Raw genomic sequence first — 23644 nt, 5'->3', positions numbered from 1 at the left:
TATTGTCAAGTATGATTTAAAAAAAAAAAGCTTGACACTCTAGGTTTCAAATCTGTGTGGCCATTTATTATCCAGAATAACTGTAGCTCTAATTGGATACTCAAAGGAAGCCTGTCAGCAGAAATTGACCTATCGGCTACATTAAAACATACTATCTAGATCAGTATAAAAATGGAAAAAAATCTCCCGGCACCTCGAGGTGAAAGCAAAATTCCTCTTATTTTCGGAGCATGTAACAAATCCAGTATACACAAGTCTCGCAGTAAAACGTGTTTTTTTTGGCTCTCCTGAGCCTCCATCAGCTGAAAAACTCGTTTTACTGCGAGGCTTGTGTATACGGGATTTGTTACATGCTCCGAAAATAAAAGGAGGAATTTTGCTTTCACCTCGAGGTGCCGGGAGATTTTTTTTTTTTTTTTTTCATTTTTATACTGTTAAAGTGTATCCACGAGGGAAAGGAGCAGAGTGCCGACCATTTACTGCATAGACTATCTAGATCAGGTTTCTTTCATGGCTCAAAAAAATAAACTTTGATTGTATAAATTCAGACTTGTAGTTTAGTGCAGAGGTCACGTTCTCTTTACCTTTGGACAACCCTTCTTAGATTGGTATGCATTTACCAGAATCCAACAGTTCCTATACTGTAACTGCATCAAGGGAAATCGGTAATGAAGGCTTGACTTCAGTGCAGAGTTCTCTACCTCCGTGACTTTATTTAACAAGTTTATAATTCATGCCAAAGTATTGGCGGTTAACCAGTCTCTAGAAATGGACAATACATGCTTCAGCCCTTGTTTATTTGCTCAGGCTCCCACTGTATAATATTATGCCCATAGATGGTACACTTTGTAAAGTAACTACTTCTCGTAAGATTGAGCTTGTGTTCAGAATGTCCTCACTTTCAGCCCAGTAATTCGGAATCAGACAGTGAAGAAAATAAGTCAAAGAATGACACTGAAAGTGACCTGGAAGTGGAGGAAAAGGATGGCGTTGTAATGCTGAAAGAAACTGCACAGGTCAGTGAAGTAGTGGGATCTTTTCTTTTGATCACTAGTTCACATGTTCCCCCTATTGTACTGCCTGTTTAATGAGGATTCTTTGCCTCTGTATGAAATATGAAAGTATTGGGATAAGCCAGAAGGTTGTTGCTGTTTTTTTTTTTTTTTTTTGTTTGGGGGGGGGGGGGGGTTGTCACCAGTCCTAGCAGCATGTGGATGCTAAATATTAGCATAAGGAAAACCATGCCTCTCGCAGTGCCCCCCCCCCCCCCATTTAACATCAAGCATGATGTTCAGGAAGCCTAATGAAGTGTCATGTCTCAAAAGGAACATGACTGTACTGTTTTGATATTGTTGCATCTCTTTGGTACAGTGTAGGGAACTGATGTTATCTGAGTGAGACTTTTGACTAGGGTCAGGAGAAAGAACTTTCCTATTATGGCCCCCTTTCAGGCGTGTAGTGACTTTGAACCATTGATGCTCCGATAGGGGATTCTGGGAAATATGTTTTCAGTTTCTGTAAGGACAGCTTTTACTTCCTGACCCTAGTCAAATTCCTCTAGCTCAGCTAAACCAGCTCTGTGTTGAAGAAATGCAACCAAATAAAAACCATGCTGTCTATGGTTGGGAATCTATTTCTTCTGGAAAAGATGTTCTGATTAAAGCCAAGCCAGTATACCTAGCATGCCTTTCAAGAAACAAGGGAGGTGTGTGTGTGGGGGTTTTTTTTTTTTTTTTTCTTTTCTCCCTTATCCAATCCTGGGAAAACCTTTTTTGCATGTTTCCCAGAATCCTTTAGTGGAGCATCAATGGCAAGTCGCCACACACCTGCAAGGTAACCTTAATTTTGAGTTTCTATAATAACTCTTCCTGACCCTTCTGCTTTGTGTGCAAGATCTTAAGTTGCTGACAAATTACATATACAAGAAATAACATTTGTGTACTGTAATGCACAGGAGAATACTCAAGGCAAAGAAGAGCAAACAAATGCAGAAGAAAGTAAGGAGTCATTTACAGAAAATGAGCAGAACCACCAGCCCTCCACAGGTTAGATTGTTTAAGGGCAATTTGGGGAAACTATAGTATTGCAAAGGTTTTGAAGCTGGACCATTTAAGATTATGCATTTTGGCACAATGTAAATCTGCCACCAAACTAACACTGACATATTTGGTGTTTTTTTTTTTTTTTTTTTTTTTTTTTTTCTTCCCCTGCAAAATAGTGATTTAATGCAGGGGCCAGACAAAAGATTCCTGAATATTATGAAATTTCTGTAGTATATGGGATTTTCATGCATCACACTATATAGCATCTCACTTATCAGCAAGTAATGTGCTGCACAAATGTGTGGTCTGATATAAATTGACATGCTATAGAGCTCTAATATCGCAGGCAATGTACTTAATAGACCAATGCTTAAATCTAGAGGCTTAACTAGAATTGCTTGAGCCTGTAGTAAACGTGTGTGTGTGTGTGTGTGTGTGTGTGTGTGTGCCCCCATCAATAAACCGGCGGTCAAATTGGCACCAGGAAGTGATTTGTTGCTGATGTTCAAATATGGTTATATGGGAGACTTCCTGGAGTTACTGGATGGAATGGCTCAATCAGTAAAGTTTCTTGGAGGCTACATATATTGAGCCATTCACCCGCCAGTATGTGTTCTATTAACACTCTCAGCGAGTGCTGGGCGCTTTCCTGGTGTATATGCCGAACACCACATGCTGTCCACTTCGTGGCAAAGTAAATGTAAACCCAATTACTGGCTGTCTACCTATTAGTGGATATAAGTGATCGTTGTTGTAGAGCAAATGCATTTCCATGAGCAAATTTCACGTTGGCATGTGTGATGTATGCCCCGTGCATGTTTGAGTTTTGCTTAACATTGGTTAGAAAACCGAAGGCCTGGTTTCCCAAGCCTCAACAGTGGATGGATTGTGTGGGGTTTTTTTTTTTTTTTCCCCTCGGGAAATCCATCCCCATACACAATTGGAAATACTATGTCTAATAACTTGTACATGGTGTATGATTGAGTCCTCATTTACAGAACTGGGTTTAGGGTGTGCCTATATCCCAACGTTCAACAACCTAGCTTGGTGGGAATCGGAACAGCCCTTATTTTAAGCCTAGCCATCCCAAGTTTGGAGTGGAGGGGTAGCAAGGTGATTGGAAGATGTCAGTGTGTTGCCTGTGTGGATGAGGTGCCAATGTCATTCTTGGCTTGTTAGTCATGGGTGGTGGCAATGTTTACGCAAACTACATTTTACGTTCAAAAAATCTTTTGTAGGTGGGAATAGTTTATGGACTACATCGAGGTCTAACTAGTAGTGTACCCTGAGATTGTGTGGTGAACGCCTACTCTCTCATTTACAGTATACCCAAAGTCCAGACTATACCTGGGGTTAATGTGGCCTAGGCAGTTTTAAAATTTAGAAAAATTAAGAGAAACTGACTGAAATCTCATAACTCCAACACCATTGTGAAAGAGCCCCAAGAGTGATAGTTATGTAGAAGGTTCAGCTTTAGTTGCACATGCGTTCAGTTTTGCCTCCATGATGCAGCAGTTTTGTCTGTCTGCACATTGAGTTTGTCCCCACTCCTGGTGTGGACACAAACTACATCTGAATGCAGCCTTTAAGGGGTGCACCAGTCTTCGTCCACTTTATTTTCAGTGAGTGAACTTATTTTAAGTTCAGTGAGGATCTCTGATCAAATGTTGTCCTAAATGGTTGCCATGACGGCTTCGACTCTTCCTGAGGTTCTCATTTTTAACCCATTCTTTACAATGCGGTTTGTACAAATTCTATAAATGATCAAAGGTCGTTAAGTTCCAAAAATTAAACCTCCTGTACGAGATTTCTTTTTTTTTGGGCGGGGGAATATGGTGTTTTCGATGCTATAATTCTTAGTGTATGAAAACATTAAAATCTATACAAATTTGTTATCTCCAGGATTGCACCAACCCAAAGAATAAAGTAGACATGTCACTTGGAGCACAGTGAAAGCCCTAAAATCCAAGTCCACAAGAAAACGGTGCAAATGCGTGTTTTTTTTTTTTTTTTTTTCCTCTGTCCTCCAGATAACAAACCTTCATACAGCCCTGTCCATGGAGGACAAATTGAGTCGTAAAAACAAAGCCCATAGGAAAGTACACTAGAAAATGCAATGTGCAGTCCAGTTGACGCCTTGCCTCTTTAGCTTTGAACTATAAATTGGGTATCCACATAATCATACCAATCATGTTTTATGCCTCTAAAGTTTTGTATTACTTGTGTCCCAAAATGTCCACTCAAAATGCAAGGATACCTAACGTGCTTTGGACTGGCATTTAATGCATTCTGAGATGCAGTAGATCATAATGGTGTTATATATGAAGCGGGCTCTGCCTGTGAGCCGCCTTTGTAAATCCTTAACACATTAGGATGTTTATCATAACGACATTAAGGGGTAAAGCAACCATTTCTGTTACACAAGTTTTCTGGCTTCAGCAAATGTTTTAGTTTCACTAATCTTGGTCTCACATGAGCCCTGTTAAAAAAAAAAAAAAAAAAAAAAGTTTCAAGGACATTGTACTCTTATTGCCCTGCTCAGGTTTTTGTCTATTGTCAAAAAATATATTTGTATGCATCAAAATGCTAATGCTACTTGTGTTTTTTTTTTTTTTTTTTTTTTTTTTTTCTAATAGATTGATCTCCGTCAGGAATTCGCCACCTCTTTGGATCCAGTACTCTACATCTGCCTGACCCTGCCTGGTCATAAACAGTAACTTGACAACATTTTTCATAATGTTAATAAACATTTTTTTTTCAATGATTTATGGCTTATTTTTCTAATTTGGCTAAATTAACGTGTCATAGTTTCTAAAATAAAACTTTTTTACCGGCAACTTATAAGGCTCAGTTCACATCTGTTAGACCACACCTTATTTTTGGCTCACAATAACTGAACACTTGACACACAAGTCTTTTCATGCCTTCCACAATTTTCATGTTAGGAAGCCAACCCTCTGCTTATAATGTGCTAAATGTAATCACTCCTGTTACAGAACAATGACAAGTAAATGAGAAACTCTGAGTCGCCATAATTTTCTATGGCAGCAAGTTTCTAAAATGGTGAACAACTTCCAGAGGGCCCCTACCATTCTAAAGGTCACGTTGTCTGAAATTTTTTTTTTTTTTTTCCTTCAACTAAAATCTATAGCTGCAAAATTATTGGCAATATTCAAGTTTCCAAATTGCAATGCTCCTGTTACATGGCACTAAAATGGTACATTTATCTCTAAAAGATCAGTATACATATGCTGTTGGCACCTCTCGGAAAATAAAAACCACGTGTGTGCATGGTGTCCCTGCTTGCGCTGTTCTAATTGAAAGGTATTCTAATTGAGAGGTTATTTTTGCATAAGCGCTGGAAAACCCTGCACCAGTTAATGTGAAACAAAGACTCTCCTGGTTTAATACAGAAGACCTGTCACTTGTGACCTGATCACAAAACCTGCAGGCCTTGCATTTCACTTATGTGGCCTCTTTTTCATTACTAGGTCAACACACTGTAGACTTGGTCTTCAACCACAAGGTGGAGATATTGCACTAACCTTTCAAGAACTCATATTTCTATGGTTACTTTGAGAATTTGAGCAAACCAATTGGTTTCTTAGAATTTCTGTGTCGACTTAAAAGGTGAAATACAAGAGATGATTGGCTGCTACAGGCAACATTGCTGGCTTTGCAGTAGCTGTAAATGACCCTGGCAACAGCACAAGGACAAATCGTATTATTGTAGTCATCAAGTATTTGAAGGTGTTTTTTTTGTTTTTTTTTTGGCCCCTCTTTTCTAAAATGTCATTAAAGAACCTGCAATATAGGCACAATTTAACCCCTTAAGGATGCAGCCAGATTTTTAAAAAAATCAGCCTTATTGCGTGGTATTTCTGTGCGAACTCTTCAACACTAACTTATCCTAGTGATTTTGAGATTTGTTTTCTTGTGATACATTGTAGTATATGTTGGTAGGATAATTTTGCTGATCGGTTGGGGGTTTTTTTTTTGGGGGGGGGGGGGTTTAATATGAACATTGTCAACTTTCCTACAGTCTCAATTGTTCACTTGCTGTCATGCCACTTTCTTCTGTGTGAACCTTTTGCTTTTTTTTTTTTTTTTTTTTTTTTGGAAATTGGATGGTTAATAGTTTTAGTAGCAAGTTTTCTCAGCTTTAAAGATATTTTAAAAAGCCATATTTCCACTTTATCCCCCATGATGGCCCACCTGTAGGATTCCAGGTTCACTACGCTCCTACTTCGATTGGCCCCCGCGCAGGTGCAAACACCCCTGCCAATGTGCAGGCAGACGAGTGTTGCGAATAAGCCCCTTTTCTGTGTCTCTCCCCAGCCGGTGAGCCAGCACAACTTACCTCAGGGATTATACAGTAATATTAGAGGTAATTAGCAGTGGTAGACCCTCCCTGTACAGCAATGGTTAACAGGTTATGTGCTTTGTTTTACTGTCATCCAATTGTATTCCAATCTGTAAACTGGAGTGTGATTGTAGAGTGAGCCACCACCTGACCAGGGCATAACAAAACCCCTGGACAGGAAGGGGCAACACCTCTTGTAACCCAGCTCTACTAGAGAGCACACTCTTTAGGCCCAGCTCGCCCCACAAGAGGAGCTTTTAGGCCTCCGCTCTCAATATAGAGCAGACTGTTGGTGACTAGAGATGGTGTGCCACACACAGCACACCCAGGACAAAGTTGAAGCTTCCATAGCTGGACACAGTTACCTCCTACTACCAGGCTTGTGAATCTACTCCTGAGGATCACTCTCCTTGACCACTCCAGTAATCCGGCATCTGTAACCAGATCGTTTGGCTTGTTACCTGCAGTTGTTCGAATAAAGAACTGAGTTGTTTTGCACAACGTGGCCTCTGTCTGTTCCCTAAGTACAGCTGTTACACCAAGGGCGCCCCATCCATTACCCAGGGACTCATACTACGGACATAAAAGGTGTTGCCCCAGGGAAATTCAAGGTCATCAGCCTCTCCCTCACACGTTCTTGCACACACCACCTGCTGTAGACCTGCCAGGCTGTAGGACAGCCCTATGGTCCCCATACCAAGCACCGTGACATCAGCATGCCTAGCTGTTGCTCAGGTTTTTCCTGGTCCTCCGGGAAGCGTTATTTGGAAGCTATACTGGCGCTCACTCGTGGGTCATAGTTGGCTTCTTTACAGCAGGTTTCCGATCTGCTCTTTACTCCACCACGGCGGTGGAATGCATGACTACTTCTGGTCCGAAGCCAAAAGGGACCTAAAGCTGCTCCCGGGAGACCGCATGGGACACTGCCCTGTCCATTATACTATAAAATACATCAAGCAGGTTAGTCACAGTAATCTGAGGTCTCAAGGCTTGAACATGGCTGATGAGGCAGATCCAGTACTCCACCAAGCTATTGTAGGTGCTGTCTGTGATATAATTTTGTGCTGGCATATGTATATGGTTAAGGCTTAATCCAGCCCTCCTTTCTCTTTAAGAACGTATTTCCTAAATAGAAAAGGAAAGACACAGAAGAAACTAAAGCTAAAAAGATGGTTAGGAGATGCAATTATAAATTTGGTGACAAATACAAAAGACCTGTATGCAAATATTGTATGGACAGACTGTTTATGGCAGATAGATCAGCCCTTATTGACGATTCAAAATCTGCTCTTAAATTGGACATCTCTTCATTTTCCGGACCCCTTCCTACTGTATGCCTCCTCCAAAAAAAAATACCCAGACTTGCAGAACTTGTATGTGACTACCCTTCGGACGATGATTTAGAGGTTCCCTTTGGTTTACATAAACACTTTTACAGATAAATTGTTTGGAGGGTTAAGGTCTAGGAAGAGTGTTTCCGATTAACAACACATTGAAGGAGCTTGTTAAGGACGAACCCTTAGGGTGATGCCACACATGGCATTTTTGGCCTGTTTTTAAGCAGTCAGTTTAAAAACGCATCCATTTTTGACAGGTTTGACCAATTATCTTAATTCAAACTGGTCAAACGCATGCATTTTTCAAAAATGCATGCATTTTTTGATGGACTACTTAAAACCGGACCAAAACGCATTCAAAACGTCACGTGTGTTATCACCCTAAGTTAGAGAATTTCGTAACTGACTAGCCTCTGAAAATGATGAAACAAAAGTCTGGGACAAAATGGACATTCAGATGTCTAAGGGGGTGAAAAAAATACAGATCTTCCGTTTGAAGATGCAGCTCAACTCAAAGAACCCATGGATAGGAAGACTGCTAGACTTTTAACCGATCATAAAAGCCTCCCAGGTTTTTTTTTTTAAATGCTAACATACCCCACGATGGATGACACCTTGACCTCTGTAAGGACAGGAAGCAGAGAGGTTAAATTCCCCACACCCACCCCATTTTTCATTTGAGGAGTTCTAATATAAAAATTATTATCCTTAGATTCTGGTTCCCTGGAAGTCGACTAGCATACTAGCCTATCAAGGTTTATGTGCGCTAATAAGGTCAGACATGTGTAAAATGTATACACTCACCGGCCACTTTATTAGGTACACCATGCTAGTAACGGGTTGGACCCCCTTTTGCCTTCAGAACTGCCTCAATTCTTCGTGGCATAGATACAACAAGGTGCTGGAAGCTCCTCAGAGATTTTGGTCCATATTGACATGATGGCATCACACAGTTGCCGCAGATTTGTCGGCTGCACATCCATGATGTGAATCTCCCGTTCCACCACATCCCAAAGATGCTCTATTGCAGTGGTGGCGAACCTGTGGCACGGGTGCCAGAGGTGGCACTCGGAGCCATTTCTGTGGGCACTCAGACCATCACCCCAGGACAAAGTTCACCAAATAGGACCAAATCCGCCAAGTCCCAGGCAACTTATGAGATGCTGCTCTCAGCGCTATTTTAAAGCAACACTTCATTGGCTGTTAGGAACTGCGGGAAAAGTGAGAAGGTGTTGAAATTAACTGCATTATCTTTTGAGGTCCTCCTGCTGGACCAACCATTTTTGCTTTACAGAGAGACCCTGGAGAGAAGCTACAATGAGAGTCTGAATTTGCCTTCCTTCTTTAAACTGTATTGGTGGCCTCAGGGGGGCAATACAATAGAAAGATGTGGAAGAACAGGTAGCAATAAGTTACTGCTTAAAATACCATGTTGGCACTTCACAGGAAAATAAGTGGATTTTGGTTGTAGTTTGGGCACTCTGTCTCCAAAAGGTTCGCCATCACTGCTCTATTGGATTGAGATCTGGTGACTGTGGAGGCCATTTGAGTACAGTGACCTCATTGTCATGTTCAAGAAACCAGTCTGAGATGATTCCAGCTTTTTATGACATGGCGCATTATCCTGCTGAAAGTAGCCATCAGATGTTGGGTACATTGTGGTCATAAAGGGATGGACATGGTCAGCAACAATACTCAGGTAGGCTGTGGCGTTGCAACAATGCTCAATTGGTACCAAGGGGCCCAAAGAGTGCCAAGAAAATATTCCTCACACCATGACACCACCACCACCAGCCTGAACCGTTGATACAAGGCAGGATGGATCCATGCTTTCATGTTGTTGACGCCAAATTCTGACCCTACCATCCGAATGTCGCAGCAGAAATCGAGACTCATCAGACCAGGCAATGTTTTTCCAATCTTCTACTGTCCAATTTCGATGAGCTTGTGCAAATTGTAGCCTCAGTTTCCTGTTCTTAGCTGAAAGGAGTGGCACCCGGTGTGGTCTTCTGCTGCTGTAGCCCATATGCCTCAAAGTTCGACGTACTGTGCGTTCAGAGATGCTCTTCTGCCTACCTTGGTTGTAACGGGTGGCGATTTGAGTCACTGTTGCCTTTCTATCAGCTCGAACCAGTCTGCCCATTCTCCTCTGACCTCTGGCATCAACAAGGCATTTCCGCCCACAGAACTGCCGCTCACTGGATGTTTTTTCTTTTTCGGACCATTCTCTGTAAACCCTAGAGATGGTTGTGCGTGAAAATCCCAGTAGATCAGCAGTTTCTGAAATACTCAGACCAGCCCTTCTGGCACCAACAACCATGCCACATTCAAAGGCACTCAAATCACCTTTCTTCCCCATACTGATGCTCGGTTTGAACTGCAGGAGATTGTCTTGACCATGTCTACATGCCTAAATGCACTGAGTTGCCGCAATGTGATTGGCTGATTAGAAATTAAGTGTTAACGAGCAGTTGGACAGGTGTACCTAATAAAGTGGCCGGTGAGTGTGTATATATATATATATATATATATATATATATATATATATATATGACTTTTAACCATTATGCATCATGTGTTAGGCATTGTCTGTGTTATTTTTTCTTAAATAGACAACAATTGGCAGCTCTGAGTCCTCCGTTATGGACGTCATTATTTCAGATCCCCTGCCGATAGCTCTATAAAAACTAGTATCGTTCTCCTTCTCTTTTGGCAGGAATCCAAAGAGGAGGAGAAATCCTAAGGTACCAGATAAAAAGAAAACACAATCACGCAGATGCAACATGTGTTTTAATAAACTTTTGAGTAATTATACAAAACCAGTATGCAAAGATTGCCTAGACAACTTACTCAAAGAAGAAAAATATTCTTTCATGGATGAGATGAGGAAGTTCATTAAAGGGGAAGTCCAATCTTCAGCAGCTGCATCTGTGGCATCCCTTATTCCTCAGATTGCACCACCCAAAAGACCCAGAATAATGGAATCCTATTCTGAATCAGAGGCAGAGTCGGAGGAAGCAAGTACGTCCTCTATGGATATGGATATATCTCCAATGGCGGCTACTAAAATGGAATCAAAATATCTGTTTGCTTCAGAAAATCTTGATGCATTACTTAAAGGGGTTAGAGACACCTTAAAAATAGAGGACATAGAAGAAGCAAAATCTGTCCAAGATGAGCTCTTTGGCATACTCAGGGCAAAAAAGAAGAGTCTTCTAAATAAATAATACACTCAAGGAGTTGATACTGGAAGAGTGGAGAGAACCGGAGAATAGGATTTCTATTTCTAAGGAGTTTAAAAATCATCTTATGTTTGACGATGAAGAAGTGAAAACCTGGAAAGCTACCAAAATTACGAAAAAAAACTGATCTCCCCTTTGAGGACGCCATACAGCTCAAAGATCCGATGGACAGGAAAGCTGACAGCTTACTGAAAAAAGGCAGGGGAAGCAGCCATGCTAAATCTGAAGGTGAAAATAGCCACAACATCTATTTCCCGTACTCTTTTCTTTTGGTTATCAGAATTGGAAACTCAAGAGAAATGTTACTGGATACTATACCCATGCTGGAATCTGCTACAGATGTGCTTCAGATGTGCTATTTGGTTAAGACAATGGGGTGGTGATTGTAGATTTTAAAGCTAAATTGTGTAGTCTTCCCTTTTCAAGGCAAATATGTTTTTGGCACAGAATTGGACGCCATTCTTGAAAAAGCCACAGATTGCAAGAAAGGCTTTCCTGAAACAAGAATGGGTCAAAAGAAACAATCCTTTTGAGACCCCAAAGAAAAGAAGTTTCCTTAGAGGAAAGGGTAAACAAGGTAGATGGAGCTATCCTAAAGTAGGAAGAAGGTTCCTACTCAGTTCCAGTAATCACCTCTACCTTTGAAAAACAATGACGCCAGAGTGGGATGAAGGCTACTTCAACTCCCTCATTTATGGACCCAAATAACCTCAAATCCATGGGTCTTAGGGATCCTATTAGACAGATAAAAGTTAGAACTAAACTCTATCACCAAATTTCATGGTGATAAAGCAACCATCTCAGACATTAACCACTCAATTATGACAAGAGGTTTAGAAACTCAAGGAAATGGATGTGATAACTCAAGTTCCCAAGGAGTCACAGAGAAGAGGACATTATTCTCCTCTATTTATCATAAAAAGCCAAACATTCCATCTGATGTTCAACCTGAAAAATCTGAACAAACATATTCTGTACAGAAAGTTCCAGAGACTATTTGCTCAGCCACCCTCTTCCTCCGAATGAATTCTTATGTACCATCGACTTAAAAGACTCACGTCTTACCACGTGACAATCTTTCCACCATCCCAAAAATCCCTCAGATTTGCAGTCATCACTCCGGAGGTAGACACAGCTTGCTTTCAATACAAAGCTCTCCCATTTGGGATCTCATCTGCCCCAAGGACACTTTTGAAAATAATGATAGAAGTAGTGGCATTCTTAAGATCCAAGAAGGTGTTGATAATTCCATATCTGGACGACCTACTGATAAAATTGGTCAAACAGAGCAGGAACTTATCCTACACAGGAATCTAACGATTACTACTCCTCAACAGTAAACTGGGAAAAATCCAAACTTGCCCCCAACAGAGAGACAATATTCCTAAGCACACTACTAAATCCATCTCTACAAACATCTTTTCTTCCTCCCGAAAAGATGCTCAGACTCATTAAAAAAAAGTCATTTTCAACAGCAATATTGTACAATAAGAGAAGCCATGAGAATTCTGGGGCAGATGACTGCCTGTATCCAATCGGTTCAAAGAAGTCAGAGCCACACTTGGAGATTCCAGTGCTGGATTTTAGAAGTTTGGGACAAGAACCCAGTCCATCTAGACCAAAGAGTCCAGTTGCCTCCCTGAGTCAAAATGTTCCTAAATTGGTGGACAGAAAATTCACATTTAGAGAAAGGAGTATCTTAGCATGCATGGTCAGTCAAAGTAATCCAAACTGATGCCAGTGTATCAGGTTGGGGTGCAAGTTTGGGAGACAATCTTCTTCAAGGCCAATGGGCTATATTTATCCAGAATCTATCTGGAACTGAGAGCAGTTTGGGAAACTTTGAAAAACAGTACCCCAGAACTAGAAAATTGTCATAAAAATCTATACGGACAATACTCCGACACATCGATGACCAGCATGTTTTTTTTTTTACAAATAAAATGGTCAACGAGGATGTGTGTGCTTTTTTTTTTCAATAAAACTTTCTTTTTGTTATTAAAAATGTGTGGGTTTTTTGTGTCACTTCGTATAGTTTGCCATAGTAGTGGGGCTGTTTAGTTGACGGTGCTCATTACTAAGGGCTGGCCAATACTATTACCTCGGTACCCACTGCCACCAGGGGTGCCGGGAAGAGAAGGGTACAATCTATAGATGGTCAGGTAGTGGGGCGGCTGCAGGCTGTTATTGTTGCACTGGAATAGCCCCCTAACAGTGGGCTATTAATAAGCAGGATCCCACGTCATTTTTTTCCCCATTTTTGGCCAAAATATGAAAACAGTGTGGGTGTCCCCCTATTAATAAGGGGAACTCCACGTAATTTTTTTCCCCATTTTTTGGCCAAAAATTCAGAAAAAGGGGATGTGGGGATGTGAGGATTAGGGGAAACCCAGATGGTTTTTTTTTAATTTTTGGCCCAAAAAACGTGGGGCCCCTCCAATTGTCCAAATCAGCCTGATACAAAAAATAGCTGTAGCCTGCCATTACTGAGCAGGGATAGCCCACTGTTAGGGGACTATTCCAGCGCAACAATAACAGCCTGCAGCCGCCCCACTACCTGACCATCTATAGACAGTCAGGTAGTGGTTTGTACCCGGCACCCCTGGTGGTGGTGGGTACCAAGTTAATAGTATTGGTGTTAATGTAAATTTTCCCAAAAGAGGGCAAACACTAAGGACAGCCCTTAGTAAAGAGCACCGTCAATTAGCACCTCTGCTATGGCAAATTATACAAAGTGACACTGAAAAAACCCACACTTTTAATAACAAAAAGAAAGCTTTATTGAAAAAAATAAATTCTGTTAATTTACACATTTCCACAGTCTCAGGAACTGTATCTAGAAATTAAATAATTAAAACATTTTGAATATGGAAGAGTAAGAATGTGATCTATACATTATTTTGCATAGGCGCATTTGACCGTGTGAATAACAAGAGACAACAGTTCCCATGCAGGGGAGCTGACATCTGGCTTACTCAGAGCACCTGACAACAATTTACAGTTGTTTTTATGCTTTATGGATATCATTGCGGGCTCCTGCTGCTTCTGATGCCACCTTCACACTATATCATTGTGCCACTCTGTGGCTTTCCCTGTTGCTGCCACCATGTTGCTGACACCTGTGGACTCCTGCTGCTGCTTCTTCTGTCGCCACCTCCACACTCTTATCATTGTGCCACTTTGTGGCCTCCTGTTGCTGCTGCTGATGCCACCTCCACTCTGTGGCTTTCCATGTTGCTGCCACCTGTGGGATCCTGCTGCTGATGCCACCTCCACACTAAATCATTGTGCCACTCTGTGGCTATCCCTGTTGCTGCCACCTGTGTGCTCCTGCTGCTGCTTCTGCTGCCACCACCTCCACACTCTTATCATTGTGCCACTTTGTGGCCTACCATGTTTCCGCCACTGCCATAATTTGTCATTGTGCCACTCTGCAGCCTACCCATGCTGTTGCCAACTGACCGCTGTCTCCCTGGAACACCCTGTGATTTCCATAATGCTGTTTTCACCCTCCATCACTCTATGACGTTGCCACGATGTTTGGTTTTCCCCTTCATTTCATCTGTCAGAAGGATGAAAAGCTTCAGGATTGATATCCAAAAGCAGGAGGGGATACAGAACACAGAGGACATGCAAGTATCCCATTTGCTGCTCATCTCTATTCTGGATCAACTCCTGTTTGTTTTTGGCTTTAGCAATACTGATGGATTATTGACCAATTGAAAGAGGACACTGACGCGTGAAAAGATGTCAGTGTAAAAAGAGTGCACCATAGAGGTGCGGTACCTGGTATTAAGTCCTCCCCTCTCCGGGCCTTGATCGGTACCCCTTCCTGGCTGCCATGTGGAGAGGAATATGGTGTTGATCCTGCGTCCACCTTCAGCTAATGGCATTCAGGATTCAGGAACGGGGAGCAGTAAGTTTAAAAATGCCGGTCTGCTAGAGGCTAGAAATGTAGTGTCTGCTAGAGGTCTCTCCTTCTTCTTTTGTGTATCACTGCGCAGGTCAGTCCTCCACTCTTGCGTCCTATCCTGTACCCGCTTAGGCTTACACCTCACCCTCCTTCCTTGTTTCCAGGTTATTAAGAGAGAGAGGCAAGAATGGATCCAGCCCCCCTTCCTCAGACTTCTGTAAGTCCTGTTGGGGTTTGGGGGAGGCATGTGGGGGCTCTGAATTATATACATCCCCTTCTGCTATACTATAGTTTTTCTCACTCCTAGGGTCTAAACCCAAGACTCCTCAATCCCGGAGATGTAACATGTGTTTTAACAAACTATCTTACTCTTATAACAAAACAGTATGCAAGGACTGTGTGGATAATATCATGCGTGAAGAAAAAACATCCTTCATGGATGAGCTAAGATACATGTTCCAGTTCAAAATAAAAAACAGTTGCATCCCTCTTTCCTCCTAAAAAAAGGCTCGGATCAGGATGTTGCTTCCTGTTCCTACAAAGATGGTGAAGAGGAACAAGTCCTGGAAATCCAGGAGAAAAGAGAGAATCTAGATTTCTTTTCTCTCTAGACAACTTAGATGCATTACTAAAGGCGGTTAGAGAGACTCTGGATATTGAAGATCCTGTGGAAACAAAATCTGTGCTGGGTGAGCTCTTTGGATGTCTAAAAGCAAAGAAAGTGTTTTCAGTCCAGTGTACTGGAGGACCTTATTCGTGGAGAGTGGAAAGCGCCAGAAAAGACTCGGTAGCCAGAGAATTTAGGAATAGACTTGTCTTTGAGTAAGGAAAATCGAAGATTTCGGATTCTATTCCATAAATTGATGTTCAGGTCATCAAGGTAGTCAATAAGACTGACCTCCCCGAAAGACGCAACCCAATTTAAGGACCTTATTGACCAAAAATCAGACAGTGTTTTAAAAAAAGACATGGGAGTCGGCAATCTTGGAGAAAGCGGCGGACAAAAAGGGGTTCCCAGAACCAAAAACTGAGAAGACTCTCCTTTCGTGATTCCCGGGAAAAATTTCCATCTTACAGAGGTAAAGGCAAATCAGGTTGATGGATTTACCCCCTAAGGCGGTACAGCTTATGGGTACAGTGCCACCCAGAGTAACCAGCTCACCCCTGTCAAGAAACAATAACACCAGGACGGGACGGGGGGGGGGAGACTCTCCTTCTTTACTCCCAGTGGAATCAAAACATAAAGAATGCATGGATTCTAGGAGCAGTGGAGGAAGGTTAGAAGATAAACTCGCTGCCTCCTCAAACATTTGTAACAACAAAAATCTCTTCACAGCTTTATCTCATGTGGGAAGAAGTACAATCTCTTCTGACCAAGAATCCTGTACCATCCCATCAAGTGAAGAAAGGTTTCTGCCCCCCCCCCCCTTCCTGTTCCAGAAACCGAATGGATCCTACAGGATGATTATAAACCTAAAAACCAAAAACAGACACAACAAATATAAAAAATTCAAGATGGAGTCTTTAAAATCTACAGCACCTTTTAATTCCTCAAAATACAGCCCTTTGCACCATAGACCTCAGACGCGTATTACCACATCCTAAACCATCCCAACTCTCAAAAATACCTGAGATATGTGGTCTTATCTCCACAAAACCTGACGGACTATAAATTCAGAGCTCTACCATTCAGGATCACCTCAGCGCCCAGGCTATTTACTAAAGTAATGGCAGAGGTAGTAGCTATTCTAAGACGGATGAAGGATATTCTATTAATTCCTTACTTAGATTTTCCTCTGAGCTGGGTACTAGTAGAAGGTCATCCATCTCAGACGGACCTAACTATAGAAGTCCTCGAACATTTGCACCAGACTAAAATTCCTGGGTATTCTACTGGACTCGGTGCACCAATGCTCACACCTCCCAGAACAAATAGCACTAAACCTGATGACCCAGGAAAGGACTTTTCAAAGTAAACAATCCTGTTTAGTCAGAGAAGCCATGAAATTTCTAGGACTTCCCACAGCTTATATAGCCTGTGCTCCTTGGTCCCAGAACCACACATGGGATCTACAGAACTGGATTCTAATATCTTGGAACAGCTCTAAAACAGCTGGAAAAGAAAATAAAGATGCCCTGTTATGTGAAAAATTCTTTGCAATGCAATGGAGAATCTAGTCAACAATTAGCCAACAATTGAAGAAGCAGTCTGGTAAACCTTTAAAGATGTGCTCAAACCAACTACAGGGCCAAAACCTCAAGATATTGTCAGACAACATGACCACTGTGGCCTATCTCAGGCATCAAGGGTGCACACTATCTACAACTCTTCTCAACCTTTCAAAAAATATCTACCTATGGGCAGACGAAAATGTTCTATCCCTGACTACAATCCACCTAAAAGGGTTAAAACAGGGAAGTAGACTTCCGAAGCAGACACACTCTGGACCCTTACGAGTGGTGCTTGAACGAGGTGTTCCTTCAACTAACCCAAAAATGGGGAACCCCTCTAATAGACTTATTCGCCACCAGAGAGAACATAAAAGTGGACCACTATTCTCTACAGAAGAACAGTACGGACTATCTTCTAGATGCCTTCAGTAACACTTTCCCTCCATTTCCATTAATCTCAAGGACAGTACAAAAGATCAGACAATATTTTGATCCTTCTAATAGTGCCCCTCTGGCCAAAGAGCTGGATTCAAGTACTAAAAAACATGGCGTTGGATGGTCTTCATCCTCAGAGGAGGGATCTCTTGTTTCAAGGGACAGTATATTATCCCAACCCAGAAACATTCCAGCTATCAGCATGGATCCTGAGAAACAGATGTTAAGAGCTAAAGATCTCTCAGACAAAGTTATTACCACCTTACAGGCAAGTAGGAAACCGATGACCTCGGCTATCTACTTAAAAATCTGGAAAAGATTTTCTTTTTGCCATCCTGAAATTCCTAATCTATCTTCTCCTAACATACAGCAGATCCTGGAATTTTCTGCAAGCAGGTCTATCCAAAGGCCCAAAGACCAGCACATTAAAAGTTCAAGTCTCAGCCCTCAGTGTCGTCTTTGGCGTCTCTCTGGCTGAACATAGGTGGGTAAAAAGATTTATAAAAGCATCAGCTAGACTTAGACCTAACGTTCCTATCAAAACACATCTATGGGAATTATTGATAGTCTTGAATGGTCTTATACAAACCCTCTTCAAACCCTTAGAAACCTCAAGAGTTAGGAACATTACATTAAAAACTGCCTTCCTTGTTGCTATAAAGCTGTTGATCAAATCTGTAAAGCTGCAACTTGGTCCAGCATTGGAACTCTTGCCAAACACTACCGATTGGATTTAATCTGCTAGAGACTTATCATTTGGCAGAAAAATACTACACGTAGTAGTCCCTCCCTAAAGTTTCCTAAATCTGGTACATCTCAACGGTAATTGGACTCAATGGTAATTTGTTTTCCATTAAGTCCACCATGACGGCCTGGAATTTTTTAATGGCCCTTAAACATTACTGTATGGTTTTGTTTGTGTGTGAAATAATATACTAATAAACCTCTTTCATCCTTTCTTGGTGTAGTTATTTGGTAGAGGGATGCAAGGGGAGGGAAACAAACATGTATTGGAAATTTTTATATTTTAATTTTTGTAGAAGATTTTCATTTAGCCCTAAAATGTACACCGTTAGAGGTAAATATACATCTCAGAATTTTTGGCCTGTTTCTTCTGAGTACGGCAAAAGCTGATAGGTGGATGTCAACTGTTTTGATTTGGCTAGAAATATTTTCAAGTGCTACAACGTACTTGCAGAGCCCCTAAAGTACCAGTACAGTAGAAAACCCCAAAAGATGACACCATTTTGGAAACTACACCCCCCCCTCATCTGCCGCCATCTTTGTTTACATCCAATTCACACTATCCTGACATAGCAATGGAAGGGAAGGAGGTTGCCACGCATCGGCAGGAACGATGGAAGGTGAGTACAACTTTATTTTACCTAGGAATGTATATAGTCATTATAGGGGGATTGTATATATTTGTTATGGGGGGCTGTGTACATAGTGATTGCTATTCCATCTCTGGACTACATTTTAAGGGGGGCCCCCGCCAACCTTAATCCGGCCCTGCTGGTCACTAAAGGGTTAAAAGAGGATGCATTATAAGAATTCAAAGCCCATATTTTCACTCAGTTCAATTGGTATACTTGTACTTTATTACATAGCTAAGGTTAGGTAAATCACAAAAGTTATATGCATCCTCATACATATTGTATGGATTATCTACTTCAATATGCCAAAGGAGTGGAGGAACCTTCAATATTAAAAGTGAAGTGATTGCATGGCGTGCTTTATCGGGAACTTCCATACTCAGGGCTAGTAGTCATTCTCAGGATGAACACATGGATTGACACATCTGGGGCAAGACTTAGTATCTGCTGCTATAGAAAAAAAAAAGCTTCAGTAATACTTCTGTTGTGATATTTAGGAAATGTGATCAGCCTTTACAACTCATTTAAGTTAAGAAATCTGTGAATTGTTCCTACACAAACCCAGAAGGAATTCCTCCAGGAAGTACATTTGTTTTTTCCATCACATCTATATATTCTACATATACCTTAAAGGAAACCTACCACTTGTAGTGGCAGGTTTCCGATGGCAATACCGGGCACCAGCTCAGGGTGAGCTGGTGCCGGAGCTTATTTTAGTTAGTGTTTTAAACCGCGGTATCGCGGTTTAAAACACTTTTTAAACGTTATAGCCGGCGCAGGCAGGTACGCGCTCGGCGCTTACCGTGCACGCGGCTACATAGGAAGTGAATGAGAGCCGCGTGCACGGTAAGCGCCGAGCACGTACCTGCCTGCGCCGGCTATAACGTTTAAAAAGTGTTTTAAACCGCGATACCGCGGTTTAAAACACTAACTAAAATAAGCTCTGAGCTGGTGCCCGGTATTGCCATCGGAAACCTGCCACTACAAGTGGTAGGTTTCCTTTAAGGTAGACATTATACCCTTTTTTTTATATTATTTTTATATTCATACACAATGAATATGAATAAGGAAAAGAGGCGGGGAATAGGTGAAGAATTAGGTCATCAGTATTACAGGTCAAAAAATGCTCAATGAAAAAATTGCTGAATAGATTATTTTCTAACTGCTGCATATATTTAATTCAGATAAAATTCCCTGCACCCAGAAAGTGCTTCATCAAGTTTTAATGGTAAACATATTTTACAAGATTTTTAGCAGTGCGGGCGTTATTTACATTGTCAACATAGATCTTGAACCCCCAAAACTAGTACGTCCTTCCCATCAATCACTGCTGTCCACACAGATATAATGTACCAACATTAAATATTTGTATAGCTTTGAAGGTATGATGCCTCTACTCTTGAAGTGCTTGTCACAATTTATTATACATGTCAATGTGCATATCAAATAAAAACGTTATTGAACCATAAACAAAGGTTTATTAGGGAGTCTATACAGTTTTTCATTGGATGTCGGTTTTTATACACCATAACTGCCATTATTAAGTTTCCCATGTTACAGCTCCTGACATGGTGAGGGACACTTTCGCAACACATACCTAACCCTTTGCATCTGCAGGGATGTTGCACATTGTGTGTCCTACAGCTCAGAATGTTTCATAAAACAAGGTGTTCAGTATTCATGTAATGATAATGCTTCTAGTACTAGTACAGTGCATGGTTACCAAACATGGCTGAGCAGGATTGCGGCATGAGCCGGATTGGTTCTAGTGTTATATGATTGTCATGGTGTCAGTCTCTAATGTAATGAACACAAAGCACAAGGGAAAAGCGATTTGTATGTTAATTTTGTGTGGAGAGTGTTTTGCCCCCTCCCTTCCGCTCATCTGTCTCAGTAATTTTTGCTTCATTTATCTATCCTTTATTTGCTGTGCTTCTCTTCCACAATTCTCATTTGATCTTTTTTCACCATCAAGCAGCATTTCTCCTCCTCACTCATTTCTATTTTCTAATCTCCCTTATCTGATACAGGAATGAAGGCAGCCGGCAACAACATTAAATCCCCCATAGCTTCTAACCCTTTCGCCACTTCTCCTCTGTATTGTTCTCATCACTCCTCTAATGTTTACTGCTTTTTTCCCCTTCATTGTTTCTTGAAGTCCCTCTCCTCCCACTCTCAGCTTAATGTGTATGAGCATAAACAAATACACACTGTAAGCCATTGTATATATTGCCAAACTCTGCATGTGTTAAATGAACTCGCCCTTAATATCCCATCACCTACAGTAAATTATGTAATGTCCCTAAAATGTCTGTGATTGTAAAACAAATATTAGCCTATGGGTTCAAACTGCACACAGCATGAACCACTTCAGCGATTGCATATAATATTTACTGCTGTGTCCTTTATATTCACACAGTAAGTTTGTGATAGGAAATTCAGGCAATAGGGATTCAGGTATTATCAAGCTTTTTTTAATAGACATCTAGGGGGATATTTATCAGGACCTCTGCGCACCGCCAGTGGCGCAGAGGCCCTGAAATAATCGCAAATGCTTGCTTATTGCTAGCTTTTGCGATTATTTTTCACAATCCGCCACCTTCACGCCAGTGGGGCGTGAAGGGGGGCGCGGCCGGCCGAGCGGGGGGCGCGGCCGGACTGGAGTGGGCCGGCGCGGGGCGTTACTGTCCCCGCGCCTGCGCACTCGCTGCCGGCGACTTTTCATACGTGAAAAGTCGCCGGTTCCGTATTTTTCTACGCCAGGCAGAAGCCTCTTCATGTATCGGGCTGCGAATTTGCACGAGCGCCAGCGTATGATAAATATCCCCCCTAATGTTCGTATTCATGCCTTAGGCGATTCAATACAGTGGGCTGCAGGGTAGGACATTTGGTGACTTGGGCTACATTCACCGGGGAGAGGAGGAGGGGATCTGGGGAAATCTGTGGATGTTGTCTGTCTGGACCTTTTCTGATGCATTTAATACAGTACTGCAGTACCAAGATTGGTAGATAAAATGAGACTGCTAGGACTAGGGGAAAATACTGTATTTTTTGGACTATAAGATGCTCCTTACTATAAGACGCACCCCAGATTTAGGCTTCCAAAAAAAAGGAAAAATATATTTTAAACCAATTAAAATATCCCTGTTGGTCGCACTAAAGCGCAGCACACACAGCCCTGCTACATCCATACATTTATACACACAGCTTTGCTACATTCATACTTTTACACACACAGCTCTGCTTCATCCATACATTTACACACACAGATTAGCTATACACACACAAACAGAAATAGGAACACACTCACCACTGCTGCATACACTTGTCACTACTATACACTGTGGGCACTGCAACATACACACACACTAACCAGGCACTACTATTCACATAAGGAACACGCTGGGAACTACTCTACACATGAATACACACAGCTCTACTATACACATATAAGGAACACACTGGGAAGTACTACACACATGAATACACACACAGCTCTGCTATATACACAAATAAGGAACACTCTGGAAAGTACTACACACAGGAACACTCTGGGAACTACTGTACACATGACTACACACACAGCTCTACTATACACATATGAGGAACACACTGGAAAGTACTACACAAATGAATATATTCACAGTTCTACTATACACAAATAAGAAACACACTGGGAAGTACTACACACATACAGAACCCTTCCTCCACCCCTGCGCCTCCTCTTCTTCTTACCCTGTCCCAGCGCATCACGTCCCCATTCTCAGCAGCATCAGACCTGTGGTGATGTAAGAAGCATGGGATCAGTCACATGCTTCTGACATCACCTCAGGTCCTGTAGGTCCCCCCGAGGCTCTCCTTTCTGGGAGATCAGTTGAAGCGCTATTTAAGGGCATCATCTGATCTCCATTAAAGCGGTCAGGAGGGTCTGGCATCCAGGCTGGATCCTCCTGACCTTCGGTCTGTAGGACTCAGGCACTTCTTCTTGCTAAAAAGTGCGTCTCATAGTCCAAAAAATACGGTATGTATAATTGAAATGGCAATTGGCTTACTGAAAACAGATGTGCAACCCACATGCAGATACAAAGGGTTAGGTAGGTGTTGCAAAAGTGTCCCTCTCCATGCCAGAAGCTGTAAGATGAGAAGCTTAGTATTGCAGCTTAAAGATACTGCCTGGAAAGGCAACCGTTAACTATGTGTAAGTAATTAACCAATGATGTGGCTGTGTTGTTAGCTGGAGTGTGATTGGAGAGGTGCTAAGTATAAAAGCCCTGTGCAGTGGAAGCACATGGTCTAATCCTTCAGTGCTGCCACAGATTCTGCACAGAACTGATAGAGCCTCAGGCCTATTGCCTAACACACAGGGCAAGTCAGGAGACTCTAGCCTAGAGCTGCAGCTTCCACAATTTGGACACAGCTCCACCTCTATCATCCCAGCCTGCATCTATTATCAGGTTGATGCACCATTCCTGCGAACCCCTCTCCATGACGACACAGTAATCCGAAGTTGCTGTTAATTGTGTTTTGGCCATTGTCTGCTGTTCAATAAAGAACTATATGTTGATTTGCACAACGTTGCCTCTGTCTGATTCCTGGATATGGCTTCTTACCACCACAGGTTTCCCCATCCATTACCCAGGGACTCATCCTGCAGATACTCAGTGGTTGCCCCAGGGAGAAACCAGTTCTTCAGCCTCTCCCTCCTTATTTCTTGCACACACCACCTGCTGGAAACCGGCCAGGCTGTAGGACAGCTTTCTGGTC

The 23644-nt window shown here is 41.9% G+C and overlaps 1 protein-coding gene across 2 annotated transcripts in view; it reads left to right on the top strand.

The window, feature by feature from the left end:
- Window positions 1-23644, top strand: part of LOC140065194 (uncharacterized) — a 192772-nt gene that overhangs the window by 7244 nt on the left and 161884 nt on the right. For both annotated transcript variants that reach the window (XM_072112796.1, XM_072112787.1), the window contains 3 exons: window positions 906-1016; window positions 1955-2045; window positions 4679-4730. In XM_072112796.1, coding sequence (XP_071968897.1) covers window positions 906-1016; window positions 1955-2045; window positions 4679-4683 — 207 coding nt within the window. In that variant the 3' untranslated portion in view covers window positions 4684-4730. The remainder of the gene's footprint in view (window positions 1-905; window positions 1017-1954; window positions 2046-4678; window positions 4731-23644) is intronic.

Source organism: Engystomops pustulosus, chromosome 1 (genome assembly GCF_040894005.1).
Source record: "Engystomops pustulosus chromosome 1, aEngPut4.maternal, whole genome shotgun sequence".
Classification (NCBI taxonomy): domain Eukaryota; kingdom Metazoa; phylum Chordata; class Amphibia; order Anura; family Leptodactylidae; genus Engystomops; species Engystomops pustulosus.
This window is presented reverse-complemented; position numbering and strand designations above follow the sequence as displayed.